Below are 25,734 nucleotides of genomic sequence, written 5' to 3'. Positions count from 1 at the left end.
AGTTCATCAGCGAGGCGGCGGTGCGGGGGAACGCCGCCATCCTGGACTATTGCAGGACGTCTGTCTCGGCCCTGTCGGGCGCCACGGCGGGGATCCTCGGCCTGACCGGTCTGCACGGCTTCATCTTCTACTTCCTGGCGTCCGTCCTCCTCTCCCTGCTGTTGGTGTTAAAAGCCGGACGGCGATGGAACAAGTACTTTAAATCCCGGAGGCCGCTCTTCACGGGGGGGCTTGTAGGAGGGCTCTTTACATACGTCCTGTTCTGGACTTTCCTGTACGGCATGGTTCATGTCTACTGAACCAACCACCGTTAGCTGCAGTGGTTTTTAATGAAGCAGGAGGACTGTTGCCAAAAGTCATCTCCACAGCTAGGCCCGCTCACCTTTTACACTGTTGTTCGTCGCTTGTCTTGCTCATAGCGTCAGTAAGTCATGTCCAAGTACAGCCGGGTCGGTCGTACTCTGATTAAACTGAATGTGAAACACCACGTGGATGCTTCCCACGAGTAGTTGTTTGGTGGTTACGGAACCAGCACAGCCGTGGGGTTTGGTTAACGTCCCTTGTATCCTTTGCGTTTGGGGTGAGATGTAACGGTTACGGTCCCTTTAGATCTGCTGCCTGTCCCTGCACACAAACACTGGTGAAAGCGGTGTATAACAGCACTCAAAATAATCCACTGACACGAGGAAATACGGCACAGTAGCCTGTACTTCAGCGTATGTAAGGCTTGGGTAGAGAAGGGTGAGCTGCTAATGCAAATGTTCTTTCCACAATTGCTGTGTGTACACGCTGTCACAGATAATAATAATCACAATAAATGATGTCACAGATGCTTTTCCCTGGCATATACAGAAGTTGCTGAGTAGCTGCTCTCACACGTCCAACGCTTTGCTCCTTCTCAGCACCACTGTGTCCAACGAAGCGCGGACAGCCAAGCGCAGCATCTCCCAACCTGCCGGCTTAGAACGCGCCTGGCAGCCTGCTGGCGTTTTCGGTAGGCGAACCGAGCGTTGCGGTGGTTCCACGTGTCCCTGCCGGAATGGGAGATGCCGTCGCCCACCGCGCAGGTAACGGCTTTCCCTGTGCAAACGTAGCGGTTGACTAAGGGTGCGTCCCAGAGGGAAGGTGTGTGCTGCCTACCCAGCACACTGTACAAGAGTGCTGCAGAGCACTGCCCCGAAGTGGCAAACTTTATTGCTGTCCATTGCGTACACAGAGAGAAAAAAAAATCAAAGAAACAAGCTCCTGAGAGGGAAACTGGTTATGCTTTATTAACAGTGGTTGTGGGAATCCTGTTAAACAGAGGATATAAGGGAAATATTTTAGGAAATTCTGGGGGCTTGAAGGCTTCAGGAAAATAGCTTTGGTCATCTAACCAGAGGGCGGTGTTTTGTCAAGCTGAAACACTGGTTTCAGTAGAGCACAGTCAGCTCTACGTGTTCCGATAGGCTGCTCGGTCTCCGTGAGTTATGCCTTGGCCTGACATCACCCTGGGGGTCACCGTGTGTCTCACCACCTAGAAATTACATCAAGCTCTGGCAGTCAAAAGCCCGCACTGTTTCACTGGCATGTCAGCTATCCACGTTAATGCGCGCTTGCCTAGAGGAGGGACCCCTGGCATGAAGGGAGCAGGCTCTGGATGTGATTGCAGCATCAGAGGTGCATGGTTGATCCTAAATTACCCTATTTTCTTGACCTGGTAATCGCCTGCATCTCAACAGAAGCAGAGGGAGTGGATGACTGGGTGGGGTTGTCACTGACTGGATTCAGTCTGCCACCACTGGCAAAGGTGACTTTTAATTTACAGTCAACCGGTACCTCGGAGTAAGCACCGTCAGGAGGTTAAAGCAGAGGGAACTGTCCATCTGTGTAACCCTGGATGGCAGCAGCTCTGTGCTGGACGCTGCAGCAGGAGCCCTTGAATCCCGGTGTTCAGAGGGCGCACAGACACAACCTTTATGGTGACAGCTCCTGACCCATGGCGATCTGGCAGCACTTACAACACCAGGCCACGGCGCAGACGCCGTGACGGAGGCAGGAATATTTATTCACCTGGCGGACAGGTTCCTGTCAGCTCAAGCAAACACAGATTTTGAAAGTAAACAAGGCTTTTGCACAAGCACTTCTCTGAGATTAGTTGTGTCCCCCCGTGAGCAGAAATTCACCAGATGGGCTGCAACGAGACATTTCTCTGTTGAGAAGCAAGGTAGTTCCTGAAGTTCCCAGTCTTGAAGTAGTGGATGTCTCCTCTAAATTTCCCTCCTGTTGGTATATTTGCAAGACCCTGCCAAAAGCTGCTTTACCTGATGGACTCCCTCTCAGTCTCTGCAGTAGGGTGCAGGGTACAGCGGGAGACTGCGCTCCCATCCGTGTCTCTCCCCACCACGAGCAATTGGTCAGTGATGCAGGAAGGACGATCCCGAGCAAGTTAAACCAAGGAGGGAGAAGCTCCAGGCGTCTCCACGCGGCTATTCCCAGTGCCAGGTTGCTTTGCAGCGCATTAACCCCCTTTTCGCCCCGGTGTCAACCGCACAGACACCCCTCCCTGCCTTGCTTCGAAATACTCCGCCTGCTGTTGCCGTCCTCCGGGCCAGCTACCAATGGGTACGGGTGACGGAGCTGGACCCCAGCCATGGCTGAGCCGATTCTCCATTCGGAGCTGGGGCAGGACCTTCTCCTGCCGTTCCGGAGGAGCAGAGCACCTTGTGGCAGCCGTGGCAAAGGTTTTTCCTGGGAGAGCACCGGTTCTAGCCCTAACGGTTACCCACGCCCAGAGCAGTAAGAGGAACTGCCCGCGCTGCCGCACGGGAGCTGCAGGACAAGTCCCCGGCCTCCGGGAGCTGCTGAAACGGGGCGTTTTCACTGCTCCCGACAGCTGCACAGCTCATCTTGCGTCTGGCAGGAGCGAGGGCTGGAAGCTGTGGCCACGGGCCCGCGGAGCGGGAGGGGGGTTGAAGCTCAGCCTCGGCAGCGGTTTCACGTCACTGCTCTCACACGTGGAAGCAAAGCAGAGCCACGGGGTGATGCTGGCTAGGGATATATCTATCAATAGATATAAAAACATCCATTTGGTGCTTTCTTTTTCCTTTTCTAAGATCCTTTTATAAATCCACAGCGGCGACGCTCCGTCGCAAGCTCGGGATGCCAGAGAACATCTCAGGGAAAGAAGGGCAGTCTTTAAGGGACTTGTTTTCCTTCTGGGAATCCCGATAACAGACAGCAGACCTGCTCTGGGGTGTCTCCACCTCCCAGTCCTGGTGTGATCTCACACCTGCAGGGTTTCCCTGGGGTATGCGTCCAGCGGGCAGCCCCATCGCTCTGCCTAGAGCCCGCCGAGCTGGTCAGCGTTCTGATTCCCGTTCAGCGTAGGGCTAGATTGTGATTTCCTGGAAGTGCACCTGAGGGAACAAGCGAAGGTGACGGCGGAGGCAAGCAGGCTCTTTGTGTGTCAGGAGGCAGTGCTGGCAAGAGGTGCCCAGCCAGGCCTGTCACGCCTTGCCGCAGAGGTGCCCAGCTAAAGCCCCAGTTGGCAGTGCCGTGGGGCTCTGGAGCTCTTGGAGCTGCCCCAGTTCTCCCGCAGCTGCTGCGGACAGGCAGTGCAAGGCCTTTTATAGCCCAGCCATGACACAGCAGCTTCCTTTGCTCCCAGCTAACTGCAGCAGTGAATTACGGGGGGAGGGAGTAAATGAGGCTAAACTCATTTGGAGGAATGTAATTTCCTGGAACTGGCCTTTGCCATCAGTGTTTACTGTGTTCCTGTATCTCCTCCTGTCCCTCTTACTCAGAACAATAAAGCCATTACATTTAAACACAAAAGCCAAGCCCACTTACTTTACTTCCTCATACTTTTTGCCTCGATAGAAGTTACTCTTTTTAATCAGATACAGCAGCACCAGGTCACAAAAGAAAGCTCCCTGCGAAGAGAAAGAACTTGGGTTTTATCCTGAAGAGGAGGTGTTCTGATCTGATTAGCAATGAGCATTAATTAAAGAATGAGTTGTAGGAGCTGTGTTTTCCTTCATACTCCCTGTAACCTTAGGAATATTCAGACTACACGGAACATGGCAAATGCCTTTAGGACAGGAGGCAGACACACACCTGAGGGAGCAGTCGGAGCAGCAAGGCCTCCACTGGAAAAGGTATAAAGCAGCCCTCCCGTTTCACCCTCCTAACAGCTGCACGAGGGGTCTGGGTCCCGCTGTATGAATACACTGTACGAATACACAGCCACTTACCGCTCCCATGAGAGCGAGCCCCGAACCGACGTTGATAACGGTGGGAATGATGTTAAATTTCCCTGCCTGAAATAAAAAAGGTCATGAAGAACCCAGTAAAAGAACAACCCAAGGGACAAAATACGGGTGTGGTATTACACGGGGGGAGCTACTAGTTCCTCTGGGTGGGTTCTGTTAGCACCAAGCAGGCACAAGCAGAGAGGGTTTGCAGCCACCAACCGCGGAGGCTCGAGGGCTGCGTGTGCCTCGGCCCCAACTGTCCATGGCTGCGTCATCCCTGGATTAGGCTGCTTTTTCCTGCACTGCACACGCATGGACACCGGGTCGCTGGGGCGTATTTGCTTCCGTTGGACTTTACACGAGCCTGGTTTTCAGGCAGGAGAGATGCGGACTCAGCCGCGCTCCAGGTCATCTCCTTTTCTTACGTAGGGTCAGCTCCACAAGGATGAGCGGCAAGAGCCCTTTCCTACAAGCCGGGGGGGCTGTTCTCATCCCACAGAGATGGCCCCCACCTGTTTTCTCTGCAGTATTCTGGCCTGGGACCTCACCTTGCCGTTCACCATCACATCAAAGCGGATGCCGTACGCCTTAATGAGTGTCCGGTAGTCGACCCCCTCAGCATTCCGGTAATACTTGGCAAACCTGGAATGCAACAGTGCTGATTTTAACTCCATCGTCTGCCCCCCACCCCAGAACTCCCCTGCACTGACCTAGCTCTCCAAACAGATCTATTCCCCCGTCACAACCCGCTTCGGCTTGCCAGGAGCACGACTCCCTGGCTCCACGGAAGCAGTGCGCTTGGCTGGGGCCGGGCCTGGCGTGAGCTGGTGCTGCTTCACTGCCAAACCAGCCCAGCCCCGCTGCATCCTATTCTCCTCACTCACCGGAAGTTGTACCCAGAAGAGACGGAGTTTTCTGCAAACTTGTTATCCAGCCGGCTAAAAGAATAGTGAGGGTTACATTCAGAAGGGGCTTTATCAAGATCACAGTTCCATTCAATCTGAATTCCTATCACACCACCCTTGATGGAAGAGAGAGACAGTGTGAGTTTTTTTTAAGTTTAGTTCAGTTAATGTGTCTTCAAATCTGTCAGATCCTGGGGCAGTATTCCCCAGGGCCAAGGACAGCTGCGGTTCTGCTCGCAGCCCCTTCTGGGCAGGCTAACCTCACGCCTGCTCTACACACAACCCTGCATAGTATCCTAGGAGGAGGTTTCTCATCCCAGGACTCCGATTTCATGAATTTAAGTGGCTGTAATACACTTCAGTGGAGAAGAGGCTCTTTCAGGCAGGGATGAGGTTCACGGGTGCAGAAGCCAGCACAAAGCCTGCGCTCTCCTCACTCCGTGCTTCCCGGGATGCCTCGGACTGGCTCCGTCTCCCCTGCCCAGGGCTACACACGCTGGGTCGCAGCCTGTTTGGTGCTGCAGCCCCGGGTCTCCGTGCAGAAACGTGCCCGTTTCCTGCAGAAGAAGCCTCCTGAGGCCCCCATGGCGTTCCAAAGTTCTGGGCTGAAGCTGATGGTGTTTGAACAAAGAACCGCTGCTGGCAGAGCAGGGGCTTGGGCAGCCCACGGTGACACATAACTGACCAACCACCTCTGCCAACAGGACCCACATCGCCCTGCCTCCCACTCCCTGGGGACAGGATAAATGGGACCAGCTTGACTTTAAGCACCAGCGTCCCTCCACTGGTCCCTGGACAGGAGGCAGATCCCCGGGCAGTCGCCGGTGGCTCTCCTCATGGCCACCTAGCGAGCAGCACAGCTGGCTGTTGCCACACGCGCCCAAGGGACACTCCTACCTCCGAGGCCATTTCCTGGAAGTCACTCCCAGCCCATCGGACGATGTTCCCCAGGAGGAAGATGGGGCAGTAGGGATGTTCCGTGCTGTAGCGGCAGCTCTTCAGGTAGGACTCGTTGGTTGCCAGCACATTCATCCTGCACATTGGGAAGAGGGAAAACCACCTTGTCTCCCTCTTTTCTTGCCTACCCAGCCCACACCACCAAGACTGCGGAGACAAGAGGCTTCTCCAACACCCCCTGTGCACAACAGAGATGGCACTTTGCCACCAGCCTCGTCACCCTCCGACCCTCTCCACGCTGGCCCAGGGAAGGCTCACACAAAGACGACATCCAGGCCAGTCGGGGACTAGGCCAACTGCATCTGGGCTCCAGGAAGGACTCGCATGGAGCAGGTTGCCAGCGTGCTCCAGGGACACTTTTCCCAAGGAAAAATAAAGATGCTAGGAATGTGTAGCTGAGCTTGACAGAGCAGCAACATGCTCCTTTCTACCTTTCTTTCATTCACACTGGAGCCAGAGCAAATGCAAACAGATATTTTAAAGCTGAGTTTTTCCAGCCTTGTCCAGACACTTTCAATTTTGTGGAAGAGGAGGAATATCTGGAAGCAAAAGCAGCTCTGTGCTAATTGCGCATTGTCTGGCAGACAGATCCATCTGCCTGCGGAGCTCTGCTGCATCCCACGCTGCAGGAGCCACCTCAGACCTCATTTGGTGAGAGGCAGCCTTACCCCAGCTGCTCCAAGCCCTCATTGTCTCCTCATTCCCAAACAGCCTGAAGCCAGAGGCCTCCCCCTGCACCTTAGAAGAGGGAATATCCCCTGTTCTAAGGGGATATTCTAATGCCCCAGCCCAACCCTCAGGCACGAGGACAGTGGAGCACACTCAGCTCTGTGATGGAGAGGACCAGGGATCTCCAAGCACCTGCACTTACTTGGAGAACTTAAACTTGGGGAAGCGGATTGAGTTCTTGATGTAAACAGTGAAGTTTTCTGCACTGGCAAGAAGCGGTTTCCTGGAAGAGAAGGGTTTGTCATCTGGTTTACGTTTTTTAATTGGAATTGCCATTTTAGAAACAGCGAGGTTCCTCCCCACGGCGCGAGGCCAGTCATGCCACTCTCCCCATGCTGCCCGCAAGGAGCTGGTGCGGAACGTGCATGTTGCAGGGAAGCACCGGGGGCTGGAAACCGCCCTGGGACAGCCAGTGAGCCAAGCTGGGGGGGAGCAGAGGGTCAGTCCTGCCAGGGGGCCACGCAGAGCTCCCTCCTGCACTGGAACAGCCAACATTCAAGCAAACATCCAAGCAGAAGGAACCCAGAAACTGCCCCGAGTGACACACAAGCCAAACCCAGCACACAGCTCAAGCTTGGATACAGCCCAGGATGGTCACCTACTTGGGCTTGGATCTTTTCTCCACTGGGCACCAGGCCAGTATCTCACAAGTCCCTCTGACGCTGTCCCTGTCTTTCAAACAATGGCCAGTCTTGACCCCTGCAGCACAGACATCACAGATACGGTCACGCAGCAGCCACCTTCTCTCCTTCCCTACAGGGTGCACGAAAATCAGATGCTTTTCACTGCCACCCTAAGCCCTTCTCCCTGCTGCGCAAAGACCTCTCAGCTGAAACCACCACTCTCTTGCTGCTTCTCTGTGCAGCCCGGGGTGCTTTGGCCCAGCCACCAGAGAGCTGTAAGCAAGGCAGCAATCTAAAGATAGTAACGAAAAGAAAGTCCTTGCTGCTCTCTGCCACGAGGGATCTGTGGGGTCGTAACCGGGCTGGTGCCTCTGCAGGAACCTGCCTCTACCAGAAACTTCCCAGAGGACAGACCCTCCCCTTACCATTGCCGGCCACCACTGCTTGCCCCGCCGGGCAGTCCCCATCCTTGTGACACAGGGCGTCGGGAATGCTGGCACTCTGCAAAGTGGAAAAGGACAGAAGTGAGACCTGTGACAGGACACGAGACCCCGAGGGGTAAGAAAGTGCCGCTGACGTGGGGTGAATCCTCTACAGGACGGCGAAGACTGAAAACGTGCAGCTGACGTGGTAACTGCAGGTCAGGGGCGAATAGCTCGACAGTACCACGCCGCCAGCAACACGGTGGTTCCGCTACGACACCCGCTTTTGGGCTCTGCTCCGTCTGGAGAGGGACAGGCTGTGGAAAAACCCAGGCATCACCCTCACTCACCAAAACCGTGTTTCTCACGGTGCTTCACCTAAGAGACAACCCTACCTTTGATTTTCAGCGCTCTGAGCTCAGGGTGACCCCCTTCTCTGCCACATACCAGGGTCATGCAGCCACTAGAGGACAGCCGTGTCCTGAACGAGCACACTGCGCTCTCGCTTGGGCTACCCCTCCGCTCCTGGTATGGAAAACGAACCCCTGCTAGCTGGAGACAACACTCCCTGGACGGCCAGCGTCCTCCTCCCCCAGGCTCCAGCCCTTCTGAACCACTTCTCCACAGAGGACGTTTCGAAGTGACACGGTTTTAAAGATTTCCTGTGCCCTGAAGGTAACAAAAGCCCTTCCCAGGATGGGGCTCTTAGGAAGTCTCCTCTACCCGTAACTAGACCGAGTCACCTCCAAGTTGTTTTCCTTTCCCAAAGCCTTTTCTGACCCTGAGCATCACTGTTCTGGTCTCATCTCCAGCTGGGCAGATGTCCAACACCTTCAGCTAAAGCCAGCCAAACTCTACATGACAACTGAACCTCCCAGATTTGCAATAACCAGGCTGGTTTTCCCAACTGAGATACTGCACTAGACAGAGAAACCGTTCGCCTTTCATCCGTCCCGTGTTCGTTGCTCCCGAGTGTCCTCTGTCAGTTCTTACCCCCAGTTCTGTAGGGGTTGGGGGGCCAAGGGGCTCAGTTCTTCTTACCTCAGGGCACGTGGCTTGTCTCTGGTTTGGGGTCACAATCAGATTCGTCATGACAAAGAAGACGTTTTCACCCTAGAATAAACAAAGTGAGGCAGAAAGAGTTAGAAAACCTATTTTCTCTCAAGGTAGCTGTTACAAGGAGGAGGAACAGTAACATTTCTGGCAGTGTCATGTTCCTTCTGTATTTAGGCAAAGCCACAATATTACGGCTGACTCGTGTCCTGGAGCCTTCCCTTCTTTGCACATCTGCAGCTCCTGTCTGGTCCCCTCCCCACTTTCAGTGAAAAGCTCACATAGTTAACTTTTCGTTGTAATGGTTTCCCATTACCAACCAACCACCAAAGGAAACCACAGGAAAAAACAAGCCTGAAGGCAGCTCTACAGTCAGCAGAGCAGAGAGAAAGCAGCTTACCACTGCACTGCAGGTGGAGGCTGGTTTGCCACTCAGCAATGAAATCAATGCCGAGATAAACCATTTCTGCTCCACACCGTGCACAGATGGGAAGGGGAAGAGGGTCAGGAATGGCACCAGGCTGCAGCTGCAGAAACAGGGGGTGTCTCCTGACAGCCCCCAGCACGGGGGAGCCTGACTCTCGTCACACCGAGGGGACACATATAACCACTCCAGCCACCCCACAGCCCTGGTGTGAGGCGGGGCAGCCCCAGGCACCTTGGACAGAATGCCCTCCATCCTCCCACACGGGCAGCGTGTCAAGCTCTGCCACCTCTAACGCTTGTGTGAGTGAGCTCCTGGTGATGAAATACCTGCTCGGGAGCAAACTCTGGACTCCCGACCCCACAAGGCTGCTCTGAACCACCCCAGGGAACAAGGAGAACATGCCCAAGAAAGCAATGAGGGAAGGATTCACCGGGTGAATTCCTGCTCTACTTTCAGCTTAACGCCAAAGCGCCCCTGGTTCACCCTGTCCAGGGGCATTCTCAGCCCTCAGTGGGGCATTTGAGTGAGCTGAGTGCCTGCCGTTTATTCCAGAGTCGCTCAGAACCCCCTTCCAGCACACGGCCCTGCCCGCTGCATGTGAAAATCAGAGCTCTCAGTTCTCTGCCCGTGAGAGCGGATCTCAGTGCTCTCACACTCGCCTGATCACTCCCCCTCCCTCAGCGTGCGTTGCGTGAGGTGGGTTTAGCCCACATCCCACCAGCACTGTGGGACACAGGTAGGTCTGTCCTCAGCAGAAAGCACACGTTGGTCAGCACCCGCTCCGGTGGGCTCAGCAGAGCTGCCTGATGCTCTGTGGAGAAGACGGGGTTTCTCCCAGCCCCTGCTGCCTCCTGCTCTGCTGCCCAGGTCTCTCCAGCACAAACCAGCCCACCCAGACCCACTGGGACAGCGCAGGACTCTCCCTCCAAAGCGAAACGAGAGATTACACAGGGGTCAGCACCGCTCGTGGGTGTTCAGATACCCCTAAAACCCACGTGGGATGCAGCTCACGGCTGACCCAAGACACTCGGCAGAGGAACAGTCACCAGCACCGGGTGCAGGACGGCTTGTGAGATGTCTACATTTGCATTCACAGTCCACAGAAGCTGCTGAGTTTCAGCGTCAGCCCAGGGTCTGACACCACCGTGGCTGCTGGAGGCTGCTGGGGCAGACTGGACTGGTGCTGGGTTCAGTACTGTGCACTGATTGCCCAGTCTCGTTTGGCTTTATGGTGCCATAGCCCAGATGTGTCACAGAGCACGCCAGCCCAGAGGCAGACACCGCTGGCTTTACTCAGTACACACACCACGAGGCCTCCCAGTAAGCCAACACACAGTCACAAGAGCACTGAGTCGCAGGAGAAGTGTCTGACAAGTTAAAATACCGGCCAGTGTCATCATTTCATTTCTGGGTGCGCACACCAGCCCCCTGCCAGTGTCCCAGCGCTTCCACGCAGCTTGTGCAAGAGGCTGCCTGGCCTTCCCGCTGCACAGCACACGTGGGTCCGAGACCCACAGCATGCAGTGAGGCTTTGTGTTAAAACTGGAGACCCATAGCACAGCTCCACAGGTCTGAGTAAACATGGGCTGCAGCAGGAGGAAGGTGAACCCTTGTTCTTATGTACAGACAAGTAAATTCCTCAATTTACCACTTTCTGCTCCCGGTCAGCACAAGACCCTGATGTTCCCCTCACTCCTTGCCATGCACATGTGGTAGACACCGGCAGGGAAAGCACCAACAGCCACTGGCAAGCACAGCCGGGCAATTCCCAGCCTGGTGCCGGGCCACATCTGCTGCCACCTTCTCCCCTTAAGCATCTGCCACGCACCTCGCTTTGTCTAAGACGGGGAAGCAGCCAGGCAGGTTTAGCCAGAGGCATTTCAAACTGCACCCTCACCCCTCAAATTGCACCACATTTTCTTTCCATCTCCCACCCCGTGGGAGCTGCCCACGGGCTGCCCCGCGCACGCCTGCTCTAGCCCGGGAAAGGAGGCAACGGAGGCCGTGCCGAGCGGAGCAGCCCCGCTGCAGTCCGCGGGAGTGCTGCTCGCAAAGTTCCGCTTGCCAAGTCACGGCCCTTTGCGAGAGCGAGAAGGCTGCTTTGATATTTGCTGGAAGGACCCACGAGAAGGCACAGCATTGCTTTCTTGCAGCCCACCTCCTGCTTATTCATAGGAAAGACGCGGATACATAGCTTCAGCCTTTCCCACAGCAGCCAGGCTGGTGTCTCCAGCTGAACGGCGGAGACGATAGCAGCGGGGTGATGCCCACCTGCGGAGGAATGACGTAGTCTGCAACATCCCACAGCCTCTCCCCCAGCTCCGAGGTGTTGGTGAAGGCTACCCCTTTCAGCTTGGTGATGACAGAGCTCTGGAGGGATGTGTCTGTGTCCTGGTAGCCTTTCTTGACAACAAACACCCACCTGCAAAGAACACAGCGGGCAGCAGCGTTAGCAAGCGGGCTCAGGGAACAACTTTGCCAGAGAAGACTTACACCAAGGCCAAACACAGTTTGAGGGCAACTCGAAACATGCCAATGACACCAAACCCTCTGCAACTACTACTTCAAATGTAGGATAAACTCTTTGACACAAGCTATGCATATCTACGTAACTGGAGAAGAAGTCAGGACCCAGACCCCACATGCAGGGAAAGGTGTAAAACTGGTCATGGGGTAAAACCCCAAAGCCTCCCACCACCCCGTTCTGCGCTGCACCCCTCAACCCCCAAAGAAAGAGGGGAGGGCAGGGCTCCATCACCCTCAAGATGAAAAACACCCCAGGTTTTGCAAGCTGCAGTGAAGAGTGTGGTTGGTTTCACAGAGAGGTGACTCGCTCCCCTTTTAGCAGCCTGCTGCCAGCCCAGCGCCAGATCTTGGCTGGGGAGACGTGATTCCAGCTGGAGAACTGCGTGTCGCTAACAGAAAGCTGCAGGGAACCTTCTCAGCTACATACAGGATCTTCTGTAAGCCGGTGCGATGGGAACAGCCCAACTGCACTCTGGCCTCCGGGCCCCTCGCGCCTGGGGAGCTGCTGCCTTGCTAAGCACTCCAGGGAAAGGCTTTGCTTCCTTCTCCCCACTGGAAGCAGCAAGAGCTCCGCATCACCGGGTGAAAACCTCTCTGGGTTAAATGCAATGCCTCCAGCCTCCCCACAACACTGCCAGGACAGCAAATCACCCAGACCCTTGAGGAGGCTGAGGGTTTTGGGAGGGGGCACAGGCTGCGTTTGCTGGCAGAGCTCCCCACCACCGCACGCAGAAAGGGAAAGCGGCCAGCCCTGGGGCTGAGCAGCACTGCCACACGCTGCCCGTCACCTCCCACTTGGGACAATCCTGAAGAATAACATTCCCCACTCCTGTGAAGTTTCCTACTTCCCTTTTTTCAGGAGAACAGTTTCTCTCTCCCAGGAGGGCCCAAAAGCAGACCCTGACATTTTCCGCAGCCAATTGGGGAAGAAATGGCAGGGACATGGAAGAAACAATCCGGAGGGGTTTGATGACAGCAACCCCCAAGCCAGGCTCTGCACAGGTCAGCAGAGCAGTCAGACGGTGCTGACAGCCCTGCGATGAGGCTGTAAGCCCCCGGCCACAGCGGAGTCACCAAGGCACCTGCCATGGCACTGCCAAAGGTTTGCAGGGGGAAGAAAAAAGCCTGTACGGCCCAGAGAGTCTGAACGCTGACGGTCACTGGTCATGCTGTATCCCTCCTGGCCGAGGACGTGTCCTCGGCGGCGTTATCGACAGGATTCCTCCTTTAGCAGCTAATACACGCCAGGCTGCTGAGCCCTCACCTCTGCCCTGCTAACCACAGCAGGCTCTGGAACTGTCCACCTTTCCATAAATAAGCCCAGCGTGTAAATTTACTCTGCTATATTTGATCGGTGTGAGAGAGGCGAAGGGGCTCAGAAGCACAGACAGCGAGGGCAAAGACCTATGAATCACATTCTGCAGATCCACAGAAACTCAGGAAGCGAAGGCACAGGCATCACATAGGTCTGAGCCTGCGAGCCGCAGGCAGCACTGCTGTGCTCGTTCCGTGTCAGCGTAGCCTCTCGCGGATTTGGGTCTTCTCTGACAAGCGCTCTCCCTATCTCCATGCCAATTCACCCTCCCCTGAAATAAATGCAAGGAGGTTGCCTTTCATGCTGCCTCAGCCTCCACAATCCCGGCTGCTGCAGCCCACTCCAGCACAGGAATCTGCCGGGTTGTGCTTGGTTCCCTCCCATTTACATTTCACCGTGTCATGCCGTCGTGCAGACCAGCCAGGCTTGTCCCAAGGCTCAGCAATCGGGTCTATAAATGCTGGTGTTTCTCACGGAGTTAAGGTTTGGCACCGTTCCCACCGAATACAGAAATGAAGGCGTAAATAATGCAGTGCAAAGCCGTGGTGCCATTTGATCTATTTTTAACCGTCCGTTAACCTGGAAGGTAGAGCTGAATTTAGCGATCCCTAGCAGGTGAATAGTCTATTAGGCATAATAAAAATCCAGCTGTATAACGAAGCGTAACCACAGGCACTAAAATCCTAAGGCACAGCGAGCTGTCACCGCACGCAGGGCATCCTGCATCAATCCTCCCCCCGGCACAGCGAGCAAACGCGGCCGCAGCAGCACGCGAAACGCTTCTTACCCCACCAGGTAAGCCAGAATGGAGAGCTGCACCACCCGGTAGAGAATCCCCACCTTCTTGTTCTTCGCAATGACGTATTTCTCCGTTTTATAATCAAAAAGCGAGAGAAACAAAGCCTTCCAGGCCACCTGCCCCATGCTCCCGGCTGGCTCTGGCGGGGCGGCTGGAGCTGGCGGCGGTGGCTGCAGCTCACATCATCCACACGTGCTCCTCACGGAAACCCGACACACCAACCTCTTCAGCGCGAGAGGCTGATCTCCTCCCTCCGGCAGCTGCTCGCTGGCAGCAGCTGCACTAGCACAGCGCCTGCCTGAGCTGCTTTCCAGCTCACTCATCCTCTGGGGAAGCCCCCGTCTCAGTTTTGCCCCCAGGCTTCATCCTCTCCCCCGACCCTCACAAAATGTGTATAATTAAACACGTTACAGCATGAAGCCGTGTTCCAGCCCCCAAGGTGACAGAGCTACAGCTTCTCACTGTTCAGCCTTCACACCACGGCAGAGCAGCTGGTTAATTTTTAATTTTTGGAGCGTTTGCAGAGCAATAGAGCTTGGATCCTCACCAGTTATGCAAAATACCTGCCTGCTTACTGCATCTTCCCACCACAAAAAACTCCAGCAACTCAAGAAACTAATAAAGAAACTGTGCAGGTGGTTAAGGGACCAACCACCACCAGGTCTCACCGACCTGCCAGGGAGTGTGAGCGGGGCACGTACAGGCACAGAACATACCGTGTGAGGAAAGGCCAAGGGGAGAGGAACAGTTTAACCCTCGCTGGCAGGAGAGTTGGTTATTAGCCTGTAGTGCAAGAGGTGATTCCTCGTCTAAGGGACACGTTTGCACGTGTGAGGAAATGCAATCATCGCTACTTAATCCAAGAAGGGTGCACGCTGTCTCCTGGCTGAGGAGGGAACACAACAAGCTCCCAGGTGGAAAACAAAGCCAGACCTTGCAGCAGCCTGGCTGAAAGAGCTGACGGATCTCACCAAGAGGAGATCCCGCAGCAAGCTGGGATCCCAACTGGAGTGTGCCCTTTCCAGGGGGATCCCGTATCTGTGCACTGGCAGGAGATGTCTCCCAGGGGTCCTTCTGGGATGGCGCTGCTCAGAGGCTGGATCTGTTGGAGTCTGTCAGAGGCACAGGGTGGTGCATCAGGCATGAACCGCAGGGTTTGCTGCAGGAGCACCCACTTAGCTCACGCCTGAGCACCCAATTAGCTCTCGGGCCTTTGTCAGGACCTGGAAGGCTCCTGAGCTGACACCGTATGCAACCGCGAGACATGCCTGAACGCAGGTCGGGAGAGTGGGTCACGTAGGGAGGCGGCAGCGCAGCGAGGTGACCTGCTCCAGCACACACACCTCTGCCCTACGCAACTCTCTTTCCAGGGGGCATCATTCTCAATACCTCAGGATTTATGAACATTTTATCTTTCATCCTCCTTAACTTCCATATCAAACAGATGGATTGGATTTTTAATGAGCACGTGACAAGGTTGCTCCATATCACAGGAGACTCACAGTCTAATAACGGACAAAGCACTATCCTTAAAACACCTCGTTTTCTCCCTCATCCCACAGCCATCCCTAGAGTTTCCTTCTGCAAAGCAAAGCAAACCTTTCTCCAGCAACTGCAAAATTAGAGCAGAAAATGTGCCTGTGGCCTCCTTTAACCCCGCGGCTGCTGCGCTCCCCAGCTCCAGCCCCACAGCGGGACAATTGCTCCGGCACGTGGCTCTTCCACAGCGTGGCCCTTGGAGTGACAGGCAGGCTGATCCTCCAGATGCCTGCTCCACCACCCTGGCCTGGGACATGGGAGAGGCCACCCCCCAGCCCCCTCTGCCTTGCCCGATCCCGTTCCCAAACTTTGCAGTCGCCCTTCAGCCTCAGCAGAAGCACAAGGCTGGTCTTGCTCACCTCTCCAACAGCCTGTGAGCCCTCCTTCCCCTATCTGCACACCCCACATGGGCAGCCCCTCTTTATCTCACAGGACACAGCGACTGCTCCCCAGGTCCCTCCTGGAGGCCTCTTTCTCACTCAAACACCTGTTACTTACAGTTCCCTCTTTCTCAAGCAGTATTTGGCCGTTGTAGCCACCGCTCCTTACCCGACGCCTACAGACCAGGCTGTCACTAGTTCTCGTCTCAAAGATCCTCTGAGTGAAAGTCTGAGGCACACATAAAAAAATCTTAAAATGTATAATAACGGAAGGAGACAAAACCCTCCAAGAAAACGCACTCCTGCCATGGGCAGGGACACCTTCCACTAGACCAGGTTGCTCCAAGCCTCATCCAGCCTGGCCTTGGACACTTCCAGGGATGGGGCATCCACAGCTTCTCTGGGCATCCTGTCCCAGTGCTCTCCACCCTCTGCGGGGAGAATTTCTTCCTGATATCCAACGGAGTATCAGTGGACACAAGTCAGCCCTTGGTGTCTAGTGTCACCCCCAACTCCTCCATCCCCATCTTCCTTATCCGGGTGACCGCGCAGGCTACAATCAGACCAGGAGACTTGCTAGCGGCTAAGTAGTGTGTTGCCTCCTGGCCTGGTTTTACACAGTGGCGCAGGCATAGGTCTGCTGTGAGTTTTTTGCAATTATTTTCCAGGTCAATTAATGCGAGAAAGGATTTACACAGGTTAGAAAAACAGTTTCTGAAGAGTGAGAAGTGTTCCTGTCATAGGTGTGACCTGATGTCACCCAGGTTTGCTCACTGAAGAAAGATAAAGTGAACCTGATACTTTTCATGGGTTTTAGAGCCACCACGGAGAAGCACAGCTCCAGGAGTTGCTTCTGAGTCAAAAGCTTCAATTTGTATCAAGTGTTCCTCAGGATACTCTGAACGCAGCTCAGCCGGGCTGACCGCAGCGGTGTTGGCATGCTTTTGCATATACTGTTCTTATGACCTTCTAGTTTTCACAACCTCATTTTTTTACTTGCCCGAGAATCAAGATTATTGGTGTGTTTCTCAAAGCATCTGTGGGTGGTTCAAACATCAGCAGTTTCATTCCCAGAGCAGGGTGTAAATAACTTAACAAAATCTAACCATCAGTTAAAGAGAAAAAACCAGCAGCTTCTCTTCCTCCTTCTCAAGGGACTGAGGCTGCATCTCTTCTGCAAGATTTCTCCCTTATGAGTCCAACATTTCGAATTTCCCATGGGAAAGAAACAGTTCTGCTCCTCTCCCACGAGGACTATTTGCTCAACCTGGGAATTCTCACAGGGAGGATTTCTCCTCCTGTACCAAAACTCTCCCTTTTGCTCTCATTTTAGTCCTGACATGTTACATCCATTTGTAACTCCTCCTGGTAATTGCTTTCTCATTACCCACACGTAGTCATAGGATCCACGTCCCTGTCTGCTGGCACTGCTCCTCATCTGCTTCTCCCCCAACGTGTGGGCAGCTCTTTGGTGTTCAGCTGCCCCAGAGCTGAACTCAGCCCCGTCACCAGCCCGTAAATGCCAGGTGAACAAACTGTGGAAATTAAACTTTCGACCCCTGCTCCGACACAGAGACCTTTCAAACACAGCGAGGTCTCACCTGCCTCTCTACGGCATCATAGCACAGGAACGTGTTGAGGTCAGGGCGAGAATATCTTTAAACGGCCCCAAAAGTGACCGTGCGTTTTCCAGGAATGGCAGACGGCCCTGGCCAGCAGAGGCGTGATTCACGAGTGGCTGCTGGAGATGCCCGTTTTTGGAACTGGAAGCAAACCAGACAAGTGCCTAACACCCCCAGCCGTGAATTCAGTGATCCCCACCCGTCCTTTACTGAGGACAGCTGACTCATCAGATGCGGAGACATTTCTGCAGTGCTGAAGCAAATGCCTGAGTGATGCAGATGCATCATCCCTTAGAAACAGGCGCCAGACCAGCTACTGAAATAGAAAGGGGATGAGGAGCAGAGGATGTAAATAGGAGATAAATTATTTTGGCAAGGAAATGAGGAGTGGAAAATACATCAGTGTTTTTTTCTCAGAGTATCATACTTGTAGGTCAGCATGTAAAAAAAACAAACCAAGGGGAAGAGTTGAACAGGTTAAGAGGAAGCTGCTCTGAAACCACAGCCCACGCACACGGAAACGCATGGAAATCGGCAGCGTCAAGCATAAGGTGCTTCTGAAGGTGATGGGATCGAATGCAAGAACAAAGAAATGTGTGCGCAGCCTGCAGTGAAACGCAGCTTCTCTTCCAATCCTCGCCGTGGCTCTGCAGTGTAAACAAGTAGGTTGCTACTTGCCAATGAAAAATGGACAAAAATCAGCCTCAGTATTTGTCCTCCTGACGAGCACCCCTGCCCACAATGGAAAAGGAAATCTTTCTAACAGGAGCTATTAGAAAAACATGCAGATTTTGGGTTTTTTTGCCTAGAAAGGGAGTCCAAGGAAAGAATGTTTCTTTCACTATCCACAGGAGCATCCAAACCTGCCTGCAGGAATGACAAACAGAAGCATGCTGAAGACCAGATTATATTCTCTCTTTGATTCAGCTCATCAGTTGCAATAGAGCAATTTTCAGCCTCTGGATGCATTCCAGGCTGGTTCTCCAAGTCTTGAATCTCCTCTACAGTGGGCAGGAGGTCTGGTTATCAAATAGCCAGAGTGTTTATCCACTCCTCTCTTCCCAACCCAAGAAGTGAAAGTGCTTGAGGAAGAGGAGCAAAGAGGGGGGAGAAAAGTCACCGCACATCTAATGAAACTCATCCACCATGCCCTGTTCTGTGAGAGAGCTGGCACTGAGTCAGGTAAGAGGAATTAAATAAAAATGCACATAAAACATGGCTGGGAGACGGAGAGCGATGACAGGTGAACAGCAGCGTTACACAGTGCTGCAGTGCCATGTTTTCACCTTCTGAAGTCAGCCAGTAAAAGCAGCATTGGGGAATAGGAGAATGTTAAATGAAAGGGCTGAAAGCTGAATGGGTTTAATGAAATGGGTGTAAATTGAAATCAGGGAGGTTTAGATTAGATATCAGGGAGAAATTCTTCACGGAGAGGGTGGGGAGGCACTGGGACAGGTTCCCCAGAGAAGCTGTGGATGCCCCATCCCTGGATGTCTTCAAGGCCAGGCTGGATGAGGCTTGGAGCCACCTGGTCTGGTGGAAGGTGTCCCTGCCCATGGCAGGGGGGTTGGAACTAGATGGTCTTTAAGGTCCCTTCCAACCCAAACCAGTCTGTGATTCTATGATTCTATGAAATATGTATTCACGTTAACCACTGGCTTAAAGGTGAAACCCCGCTGTCGAAGATGCCTGACACATATCATTCCTGACCTGGAAGGATATGAAACTGCTCCTGGCTCGCGAGCTCGATCGGAGCTTAGCTTGCTGCAAGTGCTGAGGAGACACCTTCACCCCTCTCCTTCACCTTCATCATGTAAACAGCCAGAAAGGCTGGGCTGAGGCCAGAGGAAAGGCTGGGCTGAGGCCTCTGTCCTTTCCTCCCTGCAATTACCAGTCTCTTTCCAGCCATAGGAAAACATAGGTGCTACTTGGACTCGATCTCCAGAGGAAAGGGTTTTGTGAGCAACACCCTCAGCCTGGCCCCTGACCTTGCCTTAGCTCTTCAGGCTGGTGATGCTCCAAGCCAGTTACATGTCACTCCCAGCAAGGCTGACGTGTCCCAGCTGCACAGATGTACTGGAGCTGGCTTAGCCGAGCTGGCAGAGTCAGAGCAACCTATTTGCAGCAGCGCTGCTCCATTCCAGCTCATTCATCCTGTATGAGACAGGAAATTTCTCTTTAGAGCTGCAATCCAATTAGCCTCCAAATAAAGCTGTCCCAACAGGCTCTTAAGACCAGCAAAGCACTTCATGGCTCCTGTCTGGTGCTTTTACGTCAACATCCTGCACTTAATAATGAAGAACTACTTATGCCCCTTTTCCTGATAAGCTTTCCCGAGCAGCAGACTTCCACTTTGCCTTCTCCTGCTAACCCCTAGGCCACTGCATCCCACGGTTCAATACATGAACCTGCCAGCTTCCGAAGATGCCAAGGGGATTATATCCCGAGGCTTGCGTATCTTCCTGGCATAAGAGAAAGACATAAGCAGCTGGTATCCGCCCCGATTAAAAGACTGTCACAGAACGCATCCTGTCCTCCCCTTCAAGGATACAATTAAAAGCTATCTGAGATACATCAGCTCTTGTCAGTCACCACCGACCTTCACACCTCCTACTCCTTCGTCAGACCACCACAAAACCAGCCAAAATCTGTCAGGTCAAGCTCACCTAATATCCAAACGTGGAGTGATGGAGCCAAGCCAGGACTCAGAGCTAAGACAGCGGATGGGGACGTGCGATCAGCACCAACAGAGAACAAGTGTCTGTTCTTGCTCTCCTGGGCTACCAGCAGCATTGTGAGTCATCTCTCCCCAGCACAGCAAGGCAAAGGTAGAAAAACAAGTCCCTTCAGCCTAATGAGCACTGTTGGGAGAACAGACCTGAATGGAAGCATTTAGGACCCAATCCAAACTAATCTGCATTTTGTAGAATCACAGAATGGTTTGGGTTGGGAGGGACCTTAAAGCCCACCCAGTCCCACCCCCTGCCATGGGCAGGGACACCTTCCATAGACCAGGTTGCTCCAAGCCTCTAGGATGTCAGCAGCAGCTTCTCCACCCACAACACCTGGACCCCAATCCACTCAGCCTGGCGGGGGTCAGATGTTTAATGACCCTGAGTGAGTCACCTGCAAATTTTCTGTCGTTCAGGGAGGTGGCAGAATGGTGCCACTGCCAACGCGCGCTAAAGTCAGGGCCACACAGCAAGGCCGCAGATGTTGACAAGGTTTCTGCACAGGGGATTTTATTCCAAATGCAGATTGCAAATAAATTTAGAAGCAGACACAGCAAGGCTTCCATGGAAACAGCACAGAACCCAGCTGTGGTTTGGATGATTGTGAGTCTTGGCAGTCTTGACTAATCCCTTAAGTGCCATCCAATTACCGCAAATGTGTTTGGCATCTACTAGAGCGATTGCAAAAAATTAAACGCTCGGATGGCACTCCTCGGAAACTACAAGTCACAGAACCCTGTAATGCATTTAAGAAAAAACATCTTAAAAGGAAAACAGCATCACGCACTGCAAGAGCTGGCCTCCTTCAGAGCTGTAAGGGAGAACAAAAGGGATCCAAGGAATGAGGGATACTTAATTCAGAGAAGAAACCAGAAAAAAAGAAGAGTAAGAAGGAGGATGACAAGATTGGCTGAAGGAGTGGGGCTTGTTTAGGTTTGAAAAGAGAAAACTCATAGAATCATAGAACGGTTAGGGTTGGAAGGGACCTTAAAGATCATCTAGTTCCACCCCCCCTGCCATGGGCAGGGACACCTTGCACTAGACCAGGTTGCTCAAAGCCACATCCAGCCTGGCCTTGAAGACATCCAGGGATGGGGCATCCACAGCTTCTCTGGGCAACCTGTCCCAGTGCCTCACCACCCTCTCTGTGAAGAATTTCTTCCTGATATCTAATCTAAACCTCCCTGATTTCAATTTATACCCATTACCCCTCGTCCTATCACTACAGGCTCTTGTAAAAAGTCCTCTCCCAGTACCCTTGTAGCCCCCTTCAGATACTGGAAAGCTGCAATGAGGTCTCCTCGGAGCCTCCTCTTCTCCAGGCTGAACAAGCCCAGTTCGCGCAGCCTTTCGTCATAGGAGAGGTGCTCCAGCCCTCTGATCATCTTCTTCAACTCTCCTTACAACTCCTTATTCTTAGCACAGACTTCTTCAGTTGACACTCCTTCCCTTAGGAAAGTAATCAAAACACTACCAGCAGCTTTTCTGTGCCCAGACTTACCAAGTATGATCTGACTGCAGAGATCTCGAGGTGCTTCGGAGCAGGCGGGATGGTGGTGTGAAATGGAGGAGGTCTGGGAGGGAGGATGGGCAGCAAGACCACAACTGCTGGTACATCGCAGTCCTTTCACTGACGGTTGTCCACATCCTGTGTCACTCTGCAAGACCTGTTTACAGAATTAGAAAAAGCAGACAACATGTTTCCCTCTCATAAGAAAAACCAACACGCTTTGAAACTTATAAATAAATAAATAAGGAACCTTTGACCCAGACTCAGTGATCCAGAGCAGCCCCAGAGACTTGCTACACCTCCTGGGTAAAGGTAGAGCAAAACGCTCCAACGGCCTTCAGCCAAGTGCAGCACAGTCAGGCTTCTCTTGCAAGAACTTATGTTCAAAGAAGATGCAATTAAAAACACTACAAAAAAGAGGATTTACACAAAGGGGGGTGACAATAAAGCAATTCAGACCAGGCAAAGAACACTTCTTTCCAAATAGTACACAGCTGTTATTACAAAAAACCTGACACAGGTGGTTCTTTGGCTCAGGCAATCAATTCCCTTTCTGAGCTCTCACCTGGGAAGTCTTTTTTCCTCAACCCCTGGCACTTGGAAGCAGATTTGGAGAGACTCACTGTCCGTATGCAGCTCCAAGGAACTCTACAACCAGCCACGGGTGGGCGAGAGAAAGGAATTCAAGCCAGAAGAATGGCTGCAGCTCCTGATTGAGCTTCCTGACACTGCTGGAGGTCACACAAGGGCCCTATATTCCTCACACAACATCTGCTGTGACAGCTCCTACTTTTGTCCTAAGCAGGTAGGCCGGTGTGCTTAGCACCTTTAACTGCGGCAGCCAAATTTAGAGCTAGCACACGCCCAGGGTCGTACAGCCTGTAGGATGCCCACCCTGCCATGATCCCTGTAACAGCCTCAAAGGGATGTATTAATAGCAGTACCCAGGTACCAGGCAAGAATTTTACAAGGAGCCTTCAGCAAAGGCCGTGGTTTGCTTATTAACTTTGCTTTTCCTTCGGGTGATATTGGTTAAACCAAAGGAGACAGGAACTGTTTTGCTGTCTGAAGGTCTGAATGAAAACCTACACCTTATCTACTGCTGTGTGTAAACACCTACTAGATTTGTGGGGTTTATGGTTAGCCAAATTGACAAAAAATAAAACAACTACAAAACCAGGTACAGAGAAAGCCAAAGAGGAGATTAGTACTAAGCACTCACCCTTCTTTAAAAACAGCGAGTACCTGAGTGTTCTTGCAATTGTTTCACTCTCAGGAAACAGAACAACTGATACTGTCCAAAGCCAGATACTGGCACCTTCTTTCTCCAAAGCCTATAAATTGCAATTACTGATAATCTGCAGCTGATAAACTGAGATTGCTAATGATTCACCCTGCTTTCAGTCACAGAGCCAGCAGAGAGGATGGTGATGCTGCAGCTCACTGCTTAGCTCTGCCCTCAATTCAAACACCTCTGCTTTGGAAGAGGTGTGCTGAACCATGCTGACCTGGGGAAATGCCTCCCGATACAGGATGAGTCCACCTGAATGGGCCAGGAGGTCCATTCTACAAGTTTTTCTTTGTGACCAAATCAGGATTTGAAAACAACTGAAAATGGAAAATCAGAAATAAAATTGTGAGGTGCAAAACCCTAATCAGCACATATGTGTGCCTCTGATTCCAAGAAACAGGGGCATCAAGGGTCATACTTTGCTGTATTAAAATGCACAAATATGCGTGTGTATATATACACACATATCTATGTACGTGTAAAATGCTTGTCTCTCCATTTTCACCAGCAATATCAGGACGGGAAGATTCCCTTAATCCATTTCTATTCCAAAGCTACTCAGTACTAAAATCAATTTAAGAACCACTCAGCACCACAGCAACTAAGACCGCAACCCAATACATAAATCTGACAGGCTCCAAGATGATTTTTTCCTTGCATATCTACATTAAAGCAAAATTTCTCATGGGGTGTCTAGTTTATCAATTCCAGACAGTCCCTCTATGATGAATAGTCGGTTCAAATTAAACGAGCAGAGAACTGGGTGTCCAAAAGAGCTGGGCCTCTGTAGTCAAAACAGCAATTTGGGGGAGTCCCAAGCGCTACAGCTGTACCAGGGAATATGAATTGCTTTGCATTTTAGCCAGACTCTGTTATTTCCAAAAAGCCAGGGAAAGAATACAGAGCTTTCTGCTTTGGCCAGCTTAGTCTTCAGGAGGTGTCTTCTTGCTCCATCATAGTTTTATAGTTTCTTTTGAAAAAGACACATTGAGGAAAAAAAAATAAAAGAATTGATGAAGTATTTGTGTATGCACCAGTTTTTGCTTTTTCTTAAAATAATTTAAAATTAAAATTTCAAGTGTTTCCTTCTCTGGGTTGCAGTGACTGAATGTGTGAATGCAGGATGCAACCCGGGCATGACTTCTGGCAGAGCTGTAAGCCCGGAGGTCTGTGCTGTTCAACACTTTTCAGAACAACTATGAACACTTTGGCATGTTCAAATTTCTGCAAAGCACTTTAAAACAGGACTTGAGAGGTTATACTGCAACGCTCAGAACAGCTCAAAATGTAAGACTGAGGTTTTGCAACCGTAAGTGGCAGATATCCCTCAGCGCACATTTGAACATATTGCTTTCCGACTCAGAGAAATCTTAAAAAAGCATTAAAATATCTAACAAACCCCTTTCTGTTTTGGTGTGTGTGCGGTAATGACACCACTTTCCAGAGGAGCAGAACAATGAACGCCAGCAAGAGAAGTCCACCAACACAGCTTCCTGTGGTAAGAGGCGAGGGATCAAAACCACTCTGCCTTTCAGGAAAACAAGAGTCGTCTGGAACAGAATCAAGGCCAGTCATTTTTTTGTCTTGGTTAGCTTTAACTGAGCAAGTGATACTGTTTGAGCTGGCATTCAATTTCTGAACCACGCTAGGTGCACATCAATCTACCTAGGCAGGTAGTCTGCATTACAGCCGTAATTTATTTATTTTTTAACTGCGGCCTCGTCGAGGGAGTTAAATTTCCCGAGTCTTCTTTAGGAGCTTACAGCAACCACAGTACTCACAGTGACAAGCTTTCAGATTAAAGAGCATGTCTCCACCAGGGGAAAAGAAAGAATATTCATTTAAAATCCCCAAGAGGACAGGAGGTTTCTGTGTTAGCCACAAGTGTCAGATACATAAATACAGACCCTAAAAACATTTCTGATATGCACTAGCAGTTATCCGCCCTCTGCTTTTATCCTATAGTCAAAACCTGATTTCACTAAATTCAGTGGCAGAATAGATGTTTTCTTCAAAAGGCCCAGGATTTCACTCTGGGAACTTGATCAGTTCTCTAGCTTCAGCAAACCCATTTGGATTTCTCCCTTGTTCCTGCCCCAAGAGAAGGACCAACCTGCCTACTCGATGCTTTGATACCTCAGCGTTGACTCCCTTCTTTCAGGCCCAGAGCCAGTTTCTCTTGAAGGTGATTTTTCCAGGGTCCAGCAGAACAGTTCTGCTTTTTAGGAACTATAGAAAAAGGAACAGAGTATCAGTTGCTTTTCAGTCTGTTCACAAAGACGTGTTGCAACAGCAAATCCCAGTTCAGACTGTGAGACCCACCCTGCACAGTGCTGCCACCAAGCTGTGTCTTGTGTGTGTGACCTTACGCGTGACATCGCCGGTGAGAAATTGTCCGGAGTGGTGAAAACTCGCGGTGCCGTAAGAATGGGTTCGAAGGGGCAATTTCGGAAGGAAGCGAGAGGAGCGCAGCATCTCTTCCAGGTGCTGGGTGCCTGCCGGGGGGCAGTGCCGGGAGTACAACATCCCCCGTGCTCCGCGGGGTCGGAAAGTACCGTCACGCGTGGAAGAGACCCTGAACCTCTGGCAGGCAACAGGCTTCAGCACAGGCAGCGAGTGGGGTTTTTCCGTATGCCGGGTGCGAGCTGGTTAAGGGCAACGCTGCTGTC

At 52.2% G+C, this 25,734-nt stretch overlaps 2 protein-coding genes across 3 annotated transcripts; one reads left to right on the top strand and one right to left on the bottom strand.

Annotated features, from left to right (window-relative positions):
* Positions 1-8: 8 nt before the first annotated feature.
* On the top strand, positions 9-299 carry EMC6 (ER membrane protein complex subunit 6; the record flags this gene model as incomplete). Its single annotated transcript, XM_010159444.1, has 1 exon — positions 9-299. A coding segment is annotated over one exon (291 nt), but the record flags the coding sequence as incomplete, so codon positions are not given.
* A 3,528-nt stretch (positions 300-3,827) lies between these two features.
* On the bottom strand, positions 3,828-14,116 carry P2RX5 (purinergic receptor P2X, ligand-gated ion channel, 5). 2 transcript variants are annotated; one of them, XM_010159442.1, is made up of 10 exons: positions 13,980-14,116; positions 11,623-11,773; positions 8,913-8,984; positions 7,875-7,950; positions 7,429-7,525; positions 6,969-7,049; positions 6,038-6,173; positions 5,120-5,256; positions 4,784-4,877; positions 3,828-3,914 (listed from the first exon to the last, which is right to left on the bottom strand). In XM_010159442.1, exons 1-10 carry the CDS (start codon positions 14,114-14,116, stop codon positions 3,828-3,830), a joined length of 1,068 nt encoding a protein of 355 aa, XP_010157744.1. The 2 variants fall into 2 exon arrangements, with proteins under 2 accessions (XP_010157744.1, XP_010157745.1); XM_010159443.1 differs by lacking the exon at positions 8,913-8,984.
* Between the last annotated feature and the right edge of the window lie 11,618 nt (positions 14,117-25,734).

The sequence above is a fragment of the Eurypyga helias genome, unplaced genomic scaffold (assembly GCF_000690775.1).
Source record: "Eurypyga helias isolate BGI_N326 unplaced genomic scaffold, ASM69077v1 Scaffold36999, whole genome shotgun sequence".
In the NCBI taxonomy this organism is placed as follows: domain Eukaryota; kingdom Metazoa; phylum Chordata; class Aves; order Eurypygiformes; family Eurypygidae; genus Eurypyga; species Eurypyga helias.
The sequence above is the reverse complement of the archived record's forward strand: the minus strand, read 5'-3'. Positions and strand labels throughout refer to the sequence as shown.